Here is a 21787-nt window from a genome sequence, read left to right as displayed (position 1 = left end):
GACCTCGGTTTTTTTAATGCCGTGAACAAGCTTTAGTCACAACACAACAAACATAATTTGTTCCAAATTTGGTCGCAATCCCATCAGCGGTTTCGGAGAAGAAGTTTCAAGTGTTTACGGACTGACGGACTGACGACGCGCCATCGCATAAGCTCCTCTGAACTTCGTTCCAGGTGAGCTAAAAATCGATATATCATAAATCTTCATTCAATTGCAGCAGTTCTCCCAGGATCTTCACCTCATATGTAAATGAATAGTTCCTGGTTGGGTCAAGTGCCTGGTCTGTTCATTGCAATCAGGTGAATTCAGAATCTTCTTTTTCTCATTCGGTAGGTAAACAGCACGACACCTCAGTGCAAGCCTTGTTATGCTGGTGTTTGTGCAGCTGTGAAACTTTTCAATATTGTCAGACATCGACATTTGCGGATCCGCTATTTTCGCACCCCAGATATTCGCGGCTGATAAAATGCGACCTGCTTCAACATTCGTGGGAGTGTGCTTCGCGTACTCGTGGGCGCATAAAATTTGTTTAGCTGCGCTATCCCACCATTCGTGCTATTAACATAGCTGTGCAGCATGCTGCACTATAAAGACGCTCAACTGCACCAGCTGCTGCATAAGATGTCATCCCCCACAAGTTACACAATTCAAGCGATTCACCGCATCTACCAGCTGCTGCATAAGATGTCATCCCTTGAGAATCATCCCCCATACGTTACACAATTCAAGGGATTCACCGCATCTACCAGCTGCTGCATAAGATGTCATCCCTTGAGAATCATCCCCCATAAGTTACACAATTCAAGGGATTCACCGCATCTACCAGCTGCTGCATAAGATGTCATCCCTTCGAATCATCCCCTGTGAGTTACACAATTAAAGTGATTCACCGCATCTACCAGCCGCTGCATAAGATGTCATCCCTTGCGAATCATCCCCCGTGAGTTACATAATTAAAGTGATTCACCGCATCTACCAGCTGCTGCATAAGATGTCATCCCTTGCGAATCATCCCCCGTGAGTTGCACAATTAAAGTGATTCACCACATCTACCAGCTGCTGCATAAGATGTCATCCCCCGCGAGTCAAGAACATGCCTTTAAGTGGACAGCTCATTCATGAAAAAGCTATTCGTATGTACGTGTATTTGGCTGGCATACGTGGCGCTAGCACGAGTGATTCATCTGGGCACAAGTGATGCGGGTCTGGGAAAGAGTGATGCGGGTGCGGCTACGATTGATGCACCGAGTGATGTGGGTACCAGTGGCCCCCAGTCCATTCCGAGGAGGAAAGGGATGGTTTAACAGCCTCAAGAGGTGGTATGTCAAACTGTCAGGTGAGAGCGTCTCTGTGGACCACGAGTCGGCCGAAACGTTCCCTGCTCAACTCACGCAGCTCATCGACAAGAAGGGGCACCTGCCAGAGCAGGTTTTCAATGCTGACGAGACCGACCTATTTTGGGAAAAGATGCCAACGCGAACTTTCGTCTCCAAGCGAGAGAGGACAGCATCGGGGTTCAAGGCCGCCATGGACCGAGTAGCTTTTCTCCTCTGTGCAAATGCAAAAGGGGAATGCCTGACGAAGCCCATTATGCTGTACCATTCCCTGAACCCGCTTGCTCTTCAGAACAAGAACAAACACACGCTGCTTGTTTTGGAGGACAAACAGGAAGGTGTGGGTAATGACAGCAAATTTTAAAGCCCTGTTTCCATAACTGTTTCGCTCCTCAGGTGGAGAGGTACCTCGCGGAAAAAAAACAAACAAACTTGTGTTCAAGGTTCTCCTGCTCGTGGATAACGCTCCTGGCCACCCCGAGTATCCGAAGGTGGCTCACAGGAACCTCAAGGTGATCTTCCTGCCGCCCAACACCACCTCCCTGATCCAGCCGCTTGACCAAGGTTGTAATCTCCACTTTCAAAACAAATTACACCCACTGCACTTTTCGCTGCATTTTGGATGCGATGGACTCACCAGTGTTGGAAAGAGTTCAACATAGCTCACTGCATCGGTGCCATCAAAGAGTCCCTGGATGAGGTGAGAGCCTCCATTAGAAACACCTGCTAGTGAACACAGGAAGTGAAGAACCTTATAGACTGTCCCAGGAGTCATGAAATGCAAGGTTGGCATGGCAGGTGAGAGTGGAAAGCTTTGTCGACATGGAGGCTGAGGAGTTGGATGATCTGTCTTATCGCCTCGCATGACGAGGAGCTCGCCAATGAGAAGTTGAACGTCATTATCAGGGTTTCTAAGGAGGAGGTGGGCAGTGATGAGAAGGAAGAGGTGCCGAGGTCCAACCTCATGGTCAAGTTCCTGGGTAGGGTGCTGTGAGACATGTGGGCAAATGCCAACCCGGTCATGGAGCGTTACCTCAAGTTCAAGAGGGGGTTGGACGACGTGATACTCCCAAACATGGACCTACATCAAAACCTGCGGCAATCTGCCAGGTAGCTTTCGATCATGCATCGTTTTTCACCCTAGTCCCTCTAGCTCAAAGGGCATCAGCACCCTCTCCTGCCCCTCCCTCAATGCATGACTCATCAGCACTCACATGCGCCCTCTTTAGCACCCTTACTTACATTCCTTTCGGTTCACAACTCATCAGCACCCTCTCCTGCCTCTCCCTCAGTGCATGACTCATCAGCGACCTCACATGCGCCCTCTTTAGCACCCTCACTTACATTCCTTTTGGTGCACGACTCATCAGCACCCTCACATTCAGAGGAATTCGAGTTCACTGGATTTTAATTCATAATCATTTGAAAAGTTGTGTTTGTGCAAATAAACATTTGAAGCGGAACCTGCTGTTGTTTTTTTTACTTTTATGGTACGGTTGGTTAAGCACTTTTAATAAACAGCAATTGCATTTCTTCAACAATTCACGGTCAAATGTTTTTTTGAACTTTTACAATGTTCCCCGATGAATCAGGATCCACCAGGTACCTATCCCACCTATTTTCATTGAATCAATGTCCTGACATTCACGATATCCAATCGCAGTTTCACCATTCACCGCATTTTCCATGCATCATGAAATGCCGGGTACCTCTCCCTCTTTTTGTTATTGAAACAACACTCCAACATTCGCGGTTTCGACATTCATGGCATTTTCCAGGAATGTATCTCCCCTGCGAGTGTCGGGGTCCAACAGTACTTCATTTAGGGGCTTGGTTACCCTTCTCAAAGTTCCTTATGAACAAATTAGTCAACAAGTGGTCACCGACAACTTCCTTAAAGTGAGATGGTCAATGCCTATGGCTATTGAGCTGGTCTCTCAAGTTTGGAACATTCTTCCTGGTTTGAAAACAAAGTGGGCCACCACTTTGAAATTCTCTGGAGGGGCAAGTACTTCCTCTGCTGTCCTCAGCTTAGAGCAGTGTACAAAGCCTTCATCCACATCGACGCCAGGGAATATGGCTCTCCCCTGTGGACTGGTGCTGCTGTTTCTCATCTTGCCCCCCTTGAGGCTCTGGAATTCAAGGCCCACTGGGTAATTTCAATGTCAGGTCAGGAAATGGATTATAATGTCTGTATTTTGCTCATCATAGGCAAGTTGTTGGCATGCACTTTTACTGGCTCTATTCTGGTCATACTCCTCCTACCTCTCACCTGTCAAGACTCTCCCCTCCAGGTTTTTTGTACACAAGGTAAAAGCAAAGTAAAGGAAGAGCTAGAACACTGAACTAATCAATATGCAACAGAACAAAAGGAACAGTTGAGAGAGGGGGGAGCACCAACAGCAGAGTTGAAGGCCAAGATGGAGGCAGACTTGGACAAACAATGGGTATGGGGAGGAATGAGGGGCAAGAGAGGATGCATGGGGTGCACAAGATGGATACAGACAGAAACTCTCAGGAGGGAAACTGGAACTTTCATTTCGAAAGAGGAGGAATTCTTTCAATGATTTGCTTGCAGTCGAATAGTGCTCATGTCTGTAGGAAAAAATAAACAAATAACCGATTGTATGCAAGTTGTTGTTTTTTGGAAACATCCAGAATCTAGTGTCAATAAATACAAGGAAAACCTCAAACTCAGCTTACATTGTTGAATTAAACAACTCTTGGTGGTTCGTATTCGTGTTTCAAATAAAACATCATTTAGCTGTTTTCTGACTTTATTGCACCTTGGTCGATTTGGAAGAAGGTAAAATGAGGTGGATCATTTATTGAAATCATCATACTGATAATAAAAATAATATGCAGGACATTGTGAGGGATAAAAGTGCATTGAATTTCACCGTAGGTGAGGGTGTGCACGGGACGACCGCTGGTGTCCAGGGTGGTAAGGCAGGGTGCTTTGGGCATTGCTGAGGCCCAATGTTGCAACGCTGCTTCGAGAGAGTGAGGCCAGTGGGCCATGACAGCTAATGGGTCACCTTTTACAACACTGGAAGAGTCACCTTCAGGCCGAGGTTGGTTCGGGTCAGGTCGTTGAACTGTTGGGGAAAAGAAATGGATATGAATTTTGTGGATTTAACAATAGACATATGAAAGGAACATCTCGTGTTTACGTTTCTTTTATATAATATGTTGACACTTGGAAGTGAACAACGACCCAGTTTATTTTCCCATTTCATGGGATATCCACCCAAAATTGTGTTATCAACGCAATGACAAAATTGCTTTCGAGGAAGTCGTCTTCCGTACAAAAGACAAGGTCAGTTTGTGTGTTTGAACAAATGTCTGATCCCCTTCACAAGGGTAGGTTTTAAATTCCAAACTTTTAACATGAATGTGTGTTCACCACTGTCTGTGTTTGAGGACAAAACAAACTCGAAAATCATTTTCCATAAAAGAGTAATGATGTCTCTTCCATTGGAATTGCAGACCGAACCTCAAGGGCGGTGCACAGAAGCGTTTTTTTAAGTAACAATAAATACAAAGTGCAGAGAGGTGAAATTCACTGCATGTGATGTGCAACGCATGCAGAGTAAAACGAATGTTCATTTACATCCATATACAACAACAACAACAACAACATGCATTTTAAGGCCATTTTCCCTGCTAGAGCTGGGGTTAGCCTTGCGGTCCCCATGACAATCTTCTCCATTTTGCCCTATTTTCTGCATCTCCCCTTGTTAACCCCTTTGCCCGCATTTCTTCTTCCACCATCTTTAGCCAAGTCTTTCTCGGTCTTCCCCGTCCTCTACTTCCTTCCACATTCATTTCCATCACTCTTCTCAACCAGTCACTTTCATCCTTCCTCAACACATGACCAAACCATCTCAACCTGTTCCTCTTCACAGCATCAATCACAGGTTCTATTCACATCATCTTTCGCAATTCATCATTTGTCTTCCTCTCTCTCAACGATACTCCACACATCCACCGAACAATTCGCATTTCCACCCTTCCCAGCCTTCGTTGCTGCTCTACGTTCATTACCCATGTCTCGCTCCCATAAATCATAACACTTCTCACACATGCAGCATACACCTTTCCCTTCAGCTTCAACGACACTCCCCTGATCATCAGCACGCCACTCAGTTCCCGAAACTTCTTCCATGCACATCTCACTCCAGCAACCGTTGCCGAGTCTGATCCACCTTCTCCATTCAGCATGTCTCCTAGGTAGCAAAATGTTTTCACACCTTCCAGCTTCACGCCGTCTCCAAGATCCAACTCAACATTTCCTCCATCTGCAGCTCCCTCTGTGCACACCTTACATTTGAATGTAGCTGCCACACTGGGTAATGACCTTCTCAGACCACTACATTTTTGATGAACCCACTCAGCGCACATTGTACATTGAATGGAGTTCACTCCGACACCCTTCCTGCACACAGCATGTGGCCACTTCCCAGTTCTTTCCACCACACCACATGCTTTACCACTTGCCATCACCTTCATCTTTCCGATATTCACCTTCAGACCTTTTGTCTCCATACATTCGTTCCACTTGTTCATCTTTTCCTTCAGTCCATCCATACTTTCCGCAGTCAACACCAGATCATCTGCATACAAGAACTCCCACGGTAAACCCTCCTTTACGTTCTGAGCCAGCACATCAAACACAGCTACAAATAGTAGTGGACTTAGTACCGACACTGATGTACTCCCACCTTCACCTCAAACTCACCACTGTTCCCGTCCTTCGTCCTTACAGCTGTGCGCGCTCTTTTGTACATTGCCATCACTACTCTGATCAACCATTCCTCCACTCCTAACTTCCTCAATGCCCATGTCAATGCTTTGCGTGGAACCCGATCGAATGCTTTCTCCAGATCAACAAACCCAAGAAACAACTTCTTCCTCTTCTCCATGTATTTCTCCTGCAACTGCCTCACAATAGAGAGCACGTCTGTCGTTCCTCTTCCTGGCATAAATCCAAACTGCATTTCGTCGATCTTCACCTTCTTCCTTATCCTCCTCTCCAACACCCTTTCCAATACCTTCATTCCATGCTCCAATAACTTTATCGCTCGGTACGAGCCACAGTCGAGAGGGTCACCTTTCCCCTTGTATAGAAGGACGAGGGTACTCAGCTCCCAATCCACTGGAATGCGGCCTTCTTTCACCACCAGATTACAGATCTCTGTCATTCTCTTCACACCCCAACTTCCTGCTGCCTTCAACATATCTCCCACAACTCCCGTCAGCCCTCCCGCTTTTCTGCTCTTCATTGCTTTTATCGCTTCCTCAACTTCCTTCTCAGTTATCTTCTCTGCCGGTCCTAAAACGCGAGATCTCGCGAGATCTTGGAGACGGCGGCAGGGATTTTCGAAGCTCCACACGGTCTCCACGTTTTTCGAAGTTAAGTCTGTTCACAATTGTATTTTGTCGAAACTGTATTTATCTTTCGGTGTGTGAAGTTATTGTGTGCAACTTTGGTTGTTTCTCGGTGTTTATCTTTCATAAATTGATCGTCTGTTTGCCGTGTCGCGAGCAAGGCCTTGTACAGTGTGCACTGTACAACCTTGAGGCTTTGTTTTTCTCTCAGTGGTCCGTCGTTTGTGATCCAATAACTTTCGTTCTCTGTATTCCCAGTCTTTTCACCCATAGCCTACTTCCTTGTGTAAATCTCAACTCAAAAAAAAAAAAAAAAAAAACATTTCCTTCTCTATTCTCATTCGTTTATTCATTCTTATTCGTTCGTTCATTCTTCGACCACGTGTTTCTCCCCCATTTCCCCAGATAGTTTTCACTCATTAACCTTCAATGTTTACACTTTCCCCTCAAGTTATGTATTCCGTCATATTTTATAACACCTTTTTCTTCTTCTTCTTTAAAAGGCTGCTTTCGACTTGCTCACCAAATCAATTCATCCCAAAAAAAATATCCATGTCCTATAGTGCCTTTGTTCTACATTCCCTAACTCTCCTGCACTCCATCCTCCATCCAGCGTCCTTAAACGTATTTTTAACTCGAAGGTCACAAGAAACTCATTTTGCAATAAATGTTCGTTTCCCATAAATCGTACACTTTCAAAAATCCAATCTCACCCCTCCCCTCCAAATCTTCCCCATAACCCCTCCCCTCCAAATCTTCCCCATCACCCCTCCCCTCCAAATCTTCCCCATCACCCATCCCTTTCAAATCTCCCCCCTTGCCCCCTCCCTCCTAAACTACCCCCTCACCCCTCCCCGCCAAGACGCCCCCTCGCCCCTCCCCTCCTAGACTCCTGCCTCACCCCTCCCCTCCAAATCTCCCCCATATCCCATCCCTTTCAAATCCCTCCCCTTGTCCCTTCCCTCCCAAACTCCCCCCTCACCCCTCCCCTTCAAATCTCCCCACCCTCATTGCTTCTCAATTTCCCCCCGCTCACTCCCCCTCCTCAAAGCGTCCTCCCCGCTTCTTCCCCCTTCAAACTCTCACCTCCATCTCCCCCAACCTTCTGCCTCGCTCTTCCCCCTCCTCAAATAACACCTCATTGTGGCTCACCCAATCACCATCAAACCTTTTGTCCGCCCCATCCTTCCCTTTCTCCGAGCTATTCTGAAATCTCTGACACACCTTCAACAGCTCTCCCTACCTCTTCCACCTCTTCCACATCTTACCCTACCCCTCCTCCCCCCTGTTCTGTATCTGATGCTCCCCCTTCCTCTTCATTAACGGTATGGACCTCAAACATCCGGGGCCTTCGTTCAAACTTAACCGATCTCTCCATACAGGTTGCTTCTGTCAAACCAGACGTGATCTGCTTAACAGAAACTTTCCTCCTTTATGATGTCTCTGATTCCATAGTATCTCTCCCGGGCTACTCCCTCCTCCGGTATGATAGACCTGAGCCTCGTCCTGGAGGCGGGGTTGCTATCTTTATCAAAAACTCTCTTCCTCACTCGCCCTGCACTGCACTCTCTCCACCTCACCCCCAGGAATACCTCTGGCTACGGCTTCCCCTTCGCTCCCACCTCTTGTTCATATGTGTGTTGTACCGTCCACCAAACAGTGATGACTCCATCTACATCTCGCTGTCTGATGATATGGACCAACTTCTATCTACTCATCCCAACTCTCTCTTCCTCATATGTGGTGATTTCAACTGTCATCATGCCAGTTGGCTGGGTGTGGGTACCTCTCTCACCAGCCATGGCTCCTCAGCAAAGGACTTCTGCGACTCACTGGGACTGACACAATCTGTCAATTTCCCGACCCGGATCTCAGTCAACGGAACATCTTCTCTTCTGGACTTGGTTATGACTAACTTCCCTGAAAATGTCTGCTGCTCTTCTTCTGCTCCGATCGGAACATCTGATCATGTCCTTGTTAAAGTGGACATCTCTCTGACCATCCTCAGGGAGCCTGCTCAGCGTCGACGAGTCTGGCATTTCACTCAGGCCAACTGGCACGGTCTTCAAGCAGCCATCAAACATCTGGACTGGTCTCCCATCTCTACCACCTCTGACATCAACTCATCCTGGGAATTCTTCCAAAGTAAATTGCTCTCTCTCATGCACAGATTTATCCCATCTCGTCTTCAGTTGTCATACCCTTCCTCCCGTCCATGGTACACGGAATCTTGTGGTGAGGCTGTTGCCCAGAAACAACTTGCCTTCGTCTCCTGGAAAGCAAATCCAACGGAAGGAAATCTCATTTCCTTTCACAAAGCCCGAAACAAGTGTGTGTCCACCCTCAGGAGAGCCAGGAAACAATATCTCTCCGTTCTCAAGACCGAACTCTCTTATCTGTCTCCCTCTTCCAAATCCTGGTGGCGTCTGGTCAAATCCGTTTCTGGTGTTTGTTCCCCCTCCATCCCCTCCCTTACCTCAAACGGCTACACAGCTGACTCCGCACGTGAAAAAGCTGAATGCCTCAACTCTGTGTTTGCCTCTAAATCTTGTGTCCCAAACCCATCCCTCTCTGTACCCACCATACCCAGTCGTACCCTGCTGCTCCTGGACTCCGTGTCCTTTCCTCCTGACAAGGTGGAAAAGTTTCTGTCAACCCTCGACTCTGATTCTGCAACTGGACCCGACGGCATCAGCCCACGGGTCCTAAAATCCTGCTCTGCTGCTCTATCTCACCCTCTCTCTGTTCTCTTCACCCTCTCTTTTGCTCAAGGTCAACTGCCATCTGCTTGGAAATCAGCCAACATCACCGCTTTGCACAAAAAAGGTGCAAAAACAGATCCTAGCAACTACAGACCAATCAGCCTTCTCCCAATTATCAGCAAAGTCATGGAATCCATCATTGCTTCTGATATGAAATCTTTCCTCTTCTCCAATGGCTTGATCTCTGATCATCAATTTGGTTTCAGACCAGGTCACTCTACTCTGGACATGCTGCTTCTGCTGTCTCAACAATGGATGGAGGTCCTCAATGCCAAACAGGAAATTAGAGCTGTCTCCCTCGACATATCACGTGCCTTCGACACGGTCTGGCACCCCGCTCTGCTCACCAAACTCTCCTCCTTTGGTATCCATGGAAATCTCCACGCATGGCTGGCGGACTTCCTCTCTAGTCGTCGTCAACGTGTGGCCCTGAATGGGTTTCTCTCATCTCCTCTTCCTGTTCAGGCTGGAGTTCCCCAAGGCAGTGTTCTGGGCCCCGTGCTTTTTCTGGTCTTCATCAATGATCTCTCTGACTCTCTCGAAAATCCTCTCTATCTCTTTGCTGATGACTCCACTCTCTGCCGCTCCATTCCTCTTCCCTCAGATCGGCAGTCTGCTGCCTCCTCACTCTCTGAAGACCTGGACAAAATCACAGACTGGTCAAACAAGTGGAACATGTCTTTCAATCCTGACAAATCTCACACTCTTACTATGTCTCTCCGAAAAGATCGACTGGACAACCCTCCCATCTACTTTCTCAACAATCCTCTCCAAGAAGTTCTGTCCCTCAAGATTTTGGGTCTCACTATCTGCCACGATCTTTCCTGGGAAAACCACATTTCCAAGCTGGCCTCCAAAGCCGGTCGCCGACTGGGCATCCTCCGTCGTGCAAAGTCCTTCCTCGGCACACCTGAGCTCCTCACCACATACAAGGCTTTCATCCGCAGCTCAATGGAATACTGTTCTCCCCTATGGGCCGGTGCTCCTGCCTCACACCTAGCTCGGCTTCACGCTGTTGAAACCAAAGCCTTCAGAATTATTGGAATCTCCCGCGATGAAGCTATCTCTGAGGGCCTTTCACTCACTCACCGCAGGCAGGTAGGTGGTCTTTCTGTCTTCTACCGACTCCTCTCCGGCCTTGCACCCCCAGCTCTCTCTGTGCTCTGTCCCCCAAATATTCCTACAGGTCGCACAAGATCTGCCAGCAACCCTCTGATGGTTAAACTGCCGAAATCTCGGCTCTCCGCTCACCTTCACTCTTTCATTCCTCTTTTCTCCCGCCTCTGGAACAAACTCCCTCACTCCCTTCAATCCCACTCCTCCCTCCAGGTCTTTAAAACAGCTGTTCACCACCATCTCTTATCTTCCCCCATCCAAAACCTTGATCTTTTCTACCCCCGCTAATTCACCCCAGATCCACCTTGTTTGAAATTCCAACTTCTTTCCTGGAAGTCCTGGCAGTGTCCATATGTTTTATACCTCTCCCACTGCCCCATTCCCACGCCCCCCCCCCCCCCCCCCCAAAGCCCTCGCCCTCTCTCAGATCTCTCGATGTCTCCATGTCTCTCGGTCCCTGCTCTCAAATGTTGTGTTTGTGTCCTTCCCCCTCTCTCCCCATCTTGTCTACCGCTCCCTATGTTATATGTTTTATGTGTCGGTTTGTCTTTCTGTGTGATTAATGTTCGCTCTTTCACGAGCCTCGATATTGTATACAAAAAAAAAAACTGGGTTACTCTCGATGTTGCCATCCCATTCATTCTCTGTATTCAACAGCATTTCCATATATCTTTTCCATCTTCCTTTAATTCCATCTGGGTCGACAACGATTTGTCCCACTTCATCCTTCAAGCAACTCACCCCCATCACATCACACCTCTCTTTCGCTATCTGCTTTGCAATCCTGAATACTGCTTTCTGGCCCTCTTCCAAATCCAAGCTTTCTCCAAACATTTTCCTACATGCCTCCTGCGCCTTTGCTACCTCTTTCTTTGCAGCCTTCTTGGCTGCCTTATAACTTTCATGCTCTGCTTTTTCTGCTCCCGTACCCTTCGCCTTCTGCCACTCCTTGAACTTCTTCCTCTTCTCGTCAATCCTCTTTCCAACTTCATCATCCCACCACCATGTTTCCGAGTGCCCGTATGATGTATAATAAATAAAGATACAAGCACACCTAACACTAGGCCGAGGCTTCAGCCTTTGGCATACCCACGAGGCTGCACAGTTAAATCAACTGTTCCAACCTGTCATATTTGACAGCTTTTTCCTCGTATTATCATAAAGAGTAAGACCAAACCTAAACAAATCTTAAGACAGGAGGTCACTATCGGCCATCATTCTTGTGCCACCTCCATATACACAACCCCAAAACAATCCATCGGCAAATACACATCCAAGACATAAACACCACACACACCACAAATGAAATACAACCTAACAACCACTCACAGGTGAGTGGAAAGAGACCAGGGAGGTGAGGGGAGTTTTTGAGAGGCATATCACAGAGAAGATATCAACAGTCACAGCATATGGGGGTTATACACACATGCACACAGGGGGACAAATTCTCCTCCTGAGTTTTATGATGAAAATGGACAGGGAAAATGAGAGATGGAGGATATCAAGAGACAGAAAATATAAAAGATAGTCAAAGAGAGGTTAACAGTGCGTGGTTGTGTCGTCCATGCAAGTTCATTATCTTCATCCTCTTAAGAGTTTAGGTTTCTGCATATGAAAGATGTAAATATAATTGACTTGGAAAACCTGACAGGACAAACAAACAAAATACAAACAATCGGGAAACACACAAAATGACATGCGACATTGGAATGGAAACCTGACAGGACAAACAAACAAAATACAAACAATCGGGACACAAACAAAATGACATGCGACATTGGAATGGAAACCTGACAGGACAAACAAACAAAATACAAACAACCAGGACACAAACAAAATGACATGCGACATTGGAATGGAAAACTGACAGGACAAACAAACAAAATACAAACAATCGGGAAACACACAAAATGACATGCGACATTGGAATGGAAAACTGACAGGACAAACAAACAAAATACAAACAATCGGGATACAAACAAAATGACATGCGACATTGGAATGAAACCTGACAGGACAAACAAACAAAATACAAACAATCGGGATACAAACAAAATGACATGCGACATTGGAATGGAAACCTGACAGGACAAACAAACAAAATACAAACAACCAGGACACACACAAAATGACATGCGACATTGGAATGGAAACCTGACAGGACAAACAAACAAAATACAAACAATCGGGACACAAACAAAATGACATGCGACATTGGAATGGAAACCTGACAGGACAAACAAACAAAATACAAACAACCAGGACACAAACAAAATGACATGCGACATTGGAATGGAACCTGACAGGACAAACAAACAAAATACAAACAACCAGGACACAAACAAAATGACATGTGACATTGGAATGGAAACCTGACAGGACAAACAAACAAAATACAAACAACCAGGACACAAACAAAATGACATGTGACATTGGAATGGAAACCTGACAGGACAAACAAACAAAATACAAACAATCGGGACACAAACAAAATGACATGCGACATTGGAATGGAAAACTGACAGGACAAACAAACAAAATACAAACAACCAGGACACAAACAAAATGACATGTGACATTGGAATGGAAACCTGACAGGACAAACAAACAAAATACAAACAACCAGGATACACACAAAATGACATGTGACATTGGAATGGAAACCTGACAGGACAAACAAACAAAATACAAACAATCGGGACACAAACAAAATGACATGCGACATTGGAATGGAAACCTGACAGGACAAACAAACAAAATACAAACAATCGGGAAACACACAAAATGACATGCGACATTGGAATGGAAAACTGACAGGACAAACAAACAAAATACAAACAATCGGGATACACACAAAATGACATGCGACATTGGAATGGAACCTGACAGGACAAACAAACAAAATACAAACAATCGGGAAACACACAAAATGACATGCGACATTGGAATGGAACCTGACAGGACAAACAAACAAAATACAAACAATCGGGAAACACACAAAATGACATGCGACATTGGAATGGAACCTGACAGGACAAACAAACAAAATACAAACAATCGGGAAACACACAAAATGACATGCGACATTGGAATGGAAACCTGACAGGACAAACAAACAAAATACAAACAATCGGGACACAAACAAAATGACATGCGACATTGGAATGGAAAACTGACAGGACAAACAAACAAAATACAAACAATCGGGATACAAACAAAATGACATGCGACATTGGAATGGAAACCTGACAGGACAAACAAACAAAATACAAACAATCAGGACACACACAAAATGACATGCGACATTGGAATGGAAAAATGACAGGACAAACAAACAAAATACAAACAACCAGGACACACACAAAATGACATGCTACCTTGGAATGGAAAACTGACAAACAAACAAACAAAATACAAACAACCAGGATACACACAAAATGACATGCGACATTGGAATGGAAACCTGACAGGACAAACAAACAAAATACAAACAATCGGGACACAAACAAAATGACATGCAACATTGGAATGGAAACCTGACAGGACAAACAAACAAAATACAAACAACCAGGACACAAACAAAATGACATGCGACATTGGAATGGAAAACTGACAGGACAAACAAACAAAATACAAACAACCAGGACACAAACAAAATGACATGCAACATTGGAATGGAAACCTGACAGGACAAACAAACAAAATACAAACAACCAGGACACAAACAAAATGACATGCGACATTGGAATGGAAACCTGACAGGACAAACAAACAAAATACAAACAACCAGGACACAAACAAAATGACATGCAACATTGGAATGGAAACCTGACAGGACAAACAAACAAAATACAAACAACCTGGACACACAAAATGACATGCGACATTGGAATGGAAACCTGACAGGACAAACAAACAAAATACAAACAACCAGGACACAAACAAAATGACATGCGACATTGGAATGGAAAAATGACAGGACAAACAAACAAAATACAAACAATCGGGACACAAACAAAATGACATGCGACATTGGAATGGAAAACTGACAGGACAAACAAACAAAATACAAACAACCAGGACACAAACAAAATGACATGCAACATTGGAATGGAAACCTGACAGGACAAACAAACAAAATACAAACAACCAGGACACAAACAAAATGACATGCGACATTGGAATGGAAACCTGACAGGACAAACAAACAAAATACAAACAACCAGGACACAAACAAAATGACATGCGACATTGGAATGGAAAAATGACAGGACAAACAAACAAAATACAAACAATCGGGACACAAACAAAATGACATGCGACATTGGAATGGAAACCTGACAGGACAAACAAACAAAATACAAACAATCGGGATACAAACAAAATGACATGCGACATTGGAATGGAAAACTGACAGGACAAACAAACAAAATACAAACAATCAGGATACACACAAAATGACATGCGACATTGGAATGGAAAACTGACAGGACAAACAAACAAAATACAAACAACCAGGACACAAACAAAATGACATGCGACATTGGAATGGAAACCTGACAGGACAAACAAACAAAATACAAACAATCGGGATACAAACAAAATGACATGCGACATTGGAATGAAACCTGACAGGACAAACAAGCAAAATACAAACAACCAGGACAAACACAAAATGACATGCGACATTGGAATGAAACCTGACAGGACAAACAAACAAAATACAAACAATCAGGATACACACAAAATGACATGCTACCTTGGAATGGAAAACTGACAAACAAACAAACAAAATACAAACAACCAGGATACACACAAAATGACATGCGACATTGGAATGGAAACCTGACAGGACAAACAAACAAAATACAAACAATCGGGATACAAACAAAATGACATGCGACATTGGAATGAAACCTGACAGGACAAACAAACAAAATACAAACAACCAGGACACAAACAAAATGACATGCGACATTGGAATGGAAACCTGACAGGACAAACAAACAAAATACAAACAATCGGGATACAAACAAAATGACATGCGACATTGGAATGGAAAACTGACAGGACAAACAAACAAAATACAAACAACCAGGACACAAACAAAATGACATGCGACATTGGAATGGAAACCTGACAGGACAAACAAACAAAATACAAACAATCGGGATACAAACAAAATGACATGCGACATTGGAATGAAACCTGACAGGACAAACAAGCAAAATACAAACAACCAGGACAAACACAAAATGACATGCGACATTGGAATGGAAAACTGACAGGACAAACAAACAAAATACAAACAACCAGGATACACACAAAATGACATGCGACATTGGAATGAAACCTGACAGGACAAACAAACAAAATACAAACAACCAGGATACACACAAAATGACATGCTACCTTGGAATGGAAAACTGACAAACAAACAAACAAAATACAAACAACCAGGATACACACAAAATGACATGCGACATTGGAATGGAAAACTGACAGGACAAACAAACAAAATACAAACAACCAGGACACAAACAAAATGACATGCGACATTGGAATGGAAACCTGACAGGACAAACAAACAAAATACAAACAATCGGGATACAAACAAAATGACATGCGACATTGGAATGAAACCTGACAGGACAAACAAGCAAAATACAAACAACCAGGACAAACACAAAATGACATGCTACCTTGGAATGGAAAACTGACAAACAAACAAACAAAATACAAACAACCAGGATACACACAAAATGACATGCGACATTGGAATGAAACCTGACAGGACAAACAAACAAAATACAAACAACCAGGATACACACAAAATGACATGCTACCTTGGAATGGAAAACTGACAAACAAACAAACAAAATACAAACAACCAGGATACACACAAAATGACATGCGACATTGGAATGGAAAACTGACAGGACAAACAAACAAAATACAAACAACCAGGATACACACAAACTGACATGCGACATTGGAATGAAACCTGACAGGACAAACAAACAAAATACAAACAATCAGGATACACACAAAATGACATGCGACATTGGAATGGAAAACTGACAGGACAAACAAACAAAATACAAACAACCAGGATACACACAAAATGACATGCTACCTTGGAATGGAAAACTGACAAACAAACAAACAAAATACAAACAACCAGGATACACACAAAATGACATGCGACATTGGAATGGAAACCTGACAGGACAAACAAACAAAATACAAACAACCAGGACACACACAAAATGACATGCGACATTGGAATGAAACCTGACAGGACAAACAAACAAAATACAAACAATCAGGATACACACAAAATGACATGCTACCTTGGAATGGAAAACTGACAAACAAACAAACAAAATACAAACAACCAGGATACACACAAACTGACATGCGACATTGGAATGAAACCTGACAGGACAAACAAACAAAATACAAACAATCAGGATACACACAAAATGACATGCGACATTGGAATGGAAAACTGACAGGACAAACAAACAAAATACAAACAACCAGGATACACACAAAATGACATGCTACCTTGGAATGGAAAACTGACAAACAAACAAACAAAATACAAACAACCAGGATACACACAAAATGACATGCGACATTGGAATGGAAACCTGACAGGACAAACAAACAAAATACAAACAACCAGGACACACACAAAATGACATGCGACATTGGAATGAAACCTGACAGGACAAACAAACAAAATACAAACAATCAGGATACACACAAAATGACATGCTACCTTGGAATGGAAAACTGACAAACAAACAAACAAAATACAAACAACCAGGATACACACAAAATGACATGCGACATTGGAATGGAAACCTGACAGGACAAACAAACAAAATACAAACAACCAGGACACACACAAAATGACATGCGACATTGGAATGAAACCTGACAGGACAAACAAACAAAATACAAACAACCAGGACACACACAAAATGACATGCTACCTTGGAATGGAAAACTGACAAACAAACAAACAAAATACAAACAACCAGGATACACACAAAATGACATGCTACCTTGGAATGAAACCTGACAGGACAAACAAACAAAATACAAACAACCAGGATACACACAAAATGACATGCTACCTTGGAATGGAAAACTGACAAACAAACAAACAAAATACAAACAACCAGGATACACACAAAATGACATGCGACATTGGAATGAAACCTGACAGGACAAACAAACAAAATACAAACAATCAGGATACACACAAAATGACATGCGACATTGGAATGGAAAACTGACAGGACAAACAAACAAAATACAAACAACCAGGATACACACAAAATGACATGCTACCTTGGAATGGAAAACTGACAAACAAACAAACAAAATACAAACAACCAGGATACACACAAAATGACATGCGACATTGGAATGGAAACCTGACAGGACAAACAAACAAAATACAAACAACCAGGACACACACAAAATGACATGCGACATTGGAATGAAACCTGACAGGACAAACAAACAAAATACAAACAATCAGGATACACACAAAATGACATGCGACATTGGAATGGAAACCTGACAGGACAAACAAGCAAAATACAAACAACCAGGACACAAACAAAATGACATGCTACCTTGGAATGAAACCTGACAGGACAAACAAACAAAATACAAACAATCAGGACACACACAAAATGACATGCGACATTGGAATGGAAACCTGACAGGACAAACAAACAAAATACAAACAACCAGGACACACACAAAATGACATGCGACATTGGAATGAAACCTGACAGGACAAACAAACAAAATACAAACAATCGGGATACACACAAAATGACATGCGACATTGGAATGGAAACCTGACAGGACAAACAAACAAAATACAAACAATCGGGATACAAACAAAATGACATGCGACATTGGAATGAAACCTGACAGGACAAACAAACAAAATACAAACAATCGGGACACAAACAAAATGACATGCGACATTGGAATGAAACCTGACAGGACAAACAAACAAAATACAAACAATCGGGACACAAACAAAATGACATGCGACATTGGAATGGAAACCTGACAGGACAAACAAACAAAATACAAACAATCGGGACACAAACAAAATGACATGCTACATTGGAATGGAAAACTGACAGGACAAACAAACAAAATACAAACAATCGGGACACAAACAAAATGACATGCGACATTGGAATGGAAACCTGACAGGACAACCAAACAAAATACAAACAATCGGGATACAAACAAAATGACATGCGACATTGGAATGGAAAACTGACAGGACAAACAAACAAAATACAAACAATCGGGACACAAACAAAATGACATGCGACATTGGAATGGAAACCTGACAGGACAAACAAACAAAATACAAACAATCGGGACACAAACAAAATGACATGCGACATTGGAATGGAAACCTGACAGGACAAACAAACAAAATACAAACAATCGGGACACAAACAAAATAACATGCTACCTTGGAATGAAACCTGACAGGACAAACAAACAAAATACAAACAATCAGGACACACACAAAATGACATGCGACCTTGGAATGGAAAACTGACAGGACAAACAAACAAAATACAAACAACCTGGAAAACACAAAATGACATGCGACATTGGAATGAAACCTGACAGGACAAACAAACAAAATACAAACAATCGGGATACAAACAAAATGACATGCGACATTGGAATGGAAAACTGACAGGACAAACAAACAAAATACAAACAATCGGGACACAAACAAAATGACATGCGACATTGGAATGGAAAACTGACAGGACAAACAAACAAAATACAAACAATGGGGACACAAACAAAATGACATGCGACATTGGAATGGAAACCTGACAGGACAAACAAACAAAATACAAACAATCGGGATACAAACAAAATGACATGCGACATTGGAATGGAAAAATGACAGGACAAACAAACAAAATACAAACAATCGGGACACAAACAAAATGACATGCGACATTGGAATGGAAAACTGACAGGACAAACAAACAAAATACAAACAATCGGGATACACACAAAATGACATGCTTCCTTGGAATGGAAAACTGACAGGACAAACAAACAAAATACAAACAACCAGGATACACACAAAATGACATGCTACCTTGGAATGAAACCTGACAGGACAAACAAACAAAATACAAACAATCAGGATACACACAAAATGACATGCGACATTGGAATGGAAACCTGACAGGACAAACAAGCAAAATACAAACAACCAGGACACAAACAAAATGACATGCTACCTTGGAATGAAACCTGACAGGACAAACAAACAAAATACAAACAATCAGGACACACACAAAATGACATGCGACATTGGAATGGAAACCTGACAGTACAAACAAACAAAATACAAACAACCAGGACACACACAAAATGACATGCGACATTGGAATGAAACCTGACAGGACAAACAAACAAAATACAAACAACCAGGATACACACAAAATGACATGTGACATTGGAATGGAAACCTGACAGGACAAACAAACAAAATACAAACAATCGGGATACAAACAAAATGACATGCTACATTGGAATGAAAATCTGACAAACAAAGAAAATACAAACAACCTGGAAAACACAAAATGACATGCGACATTGGAATGGAAACCTGACAGGACAAACAAACAAAATACAAACAATCGGGATACAAACAAAATGACATGCGACATTGGAATGAAACCTGACAGGACAAACAAACAAAATACAAACAATCGGGACACAAACAAAATGACATGCGACATTGGAATGAAACCTGACAGGACAAACAAACAAAATACAAACAATCGGGACACAAACAAAATGACATGCGACATTGGAATGGAAACCTGACAGGACAAACAAACAAAATACAAACAATCGGGACACAAACAAAATGACATGCTACATTGGAATGGAAAACTGACAGGACAAACAAACAAAATACAAACAATCGGGACACAAACAAAATGACATGCGACATTGGAATGGAAACCTGACAGGACAACCAAACAAAATACAAACAATCGGGATACAAACAAAATGACATGCGACATTGGAATGGAAAACTGACAGGACAAACAAACAAAATACAAACAATCGGGACACAAACAAAATGACATGCGACATTGGAATGGAAACCTGACAGGACAAACAAACAAAATACAAACAATCGGGACACAAACAAAATGACATGCGACATTGGAATGGAAACCTGACAGGACAAACAAACAAAATACAAACAATCGGGACACAAACAAAATAACATGCTACCTTGGAATGAAACCTGACAGGACAAACAAACAAAATACAAACAATCAGGACACACACAAAATGACATGCGACCTTGGAATGGAAAACTGACAGGACAAACAAACAAAATACAAACAACCTGGAAAACACAAAATGACATGCGACATTGGAATGAAACCTGACAGGACAAACAAACAAAATACAAACAATCGGGATACAAACAAAATGACATGCGACATTGGAATGGAAAACTGACAGGACAAACAAACAAAATACAAACAATCGGGACACAAACAAAATGACATGCGACATTGGAATGGAAAACTGACAGGACAAACAAACAAAATACAAACAATGGGGACACAAACAAAATGACATGCGACATTGGAATGGAAACCTGACAGGACAAACAAACAAAATACAAACAATCGGGATACAAACAAAATGACATGCGACATTGGAATGGAAAAATGACAGGACAAACAAACAAAATACAAACAATCGGGACACAAACAAAATGACATGCGACATTGGAATGGAAAACTGACAGGACAAACAAACAAAATACAAACAATCGGGATACACACAAAATGACATGCGACATTGGAATGGAAAACTGACAGGACAAACAAACAAAATACAAACAACCAGGACACACAAAATGACATGCGACATTGGAATGAAACCTGACAGGACAAACAAACAAAATACAAACAACCAGGACAAACACAAAACTAGAACGGGCACTCGGTAGAGCGCATACCTTCGCCGCAGCTACTGTTCTGTACTTGGCATGGGAGTGTAGGGAACAGAACAACAAAAATACGATTTTGACCTTTTCGTGACCTTGACCTTGACCTTTGACCC

The 21787-nt window shown here is 42.9% G+C and overlaps 1 protein-coding gene across 1 annotated transcript in view; it reads right to left on the bottom strand.

Annotated features, from left to right (window-relative positions):
- The window catches only part of LOC137430925 (disco-interacting protein 2 homolog C), a gene marked incomplete in the record, with an annotated part of 587612 nt that overhangs the window by 370889 nt on the left and 194936 nt on the right, over positions 1-21787 (bottom strand). Inside the window, 1 exon segment of the mRNA XM_078782629.1 lies at positions 4235-4432. Coding sequence (XP_078638755.1) covers positions 4235-4432 — 198 coding nt within the window.

This window comes from Myxine glutinosa, chromosome 7 (assembly GCF_964187855.1).
Source record: "Myxine glutinosa chromosome 7, kmMyxGlut1.1, whole genome shotgun sequence".
NCBI lineage: Eukaryota > Metazoa > Chordata > Myxini > Myxiniformes > Myxinidae > Myxine > Myxine glutinosa.
This window is presented reverse-complemented; position numbering and strand designations above follow the sequence as displayed.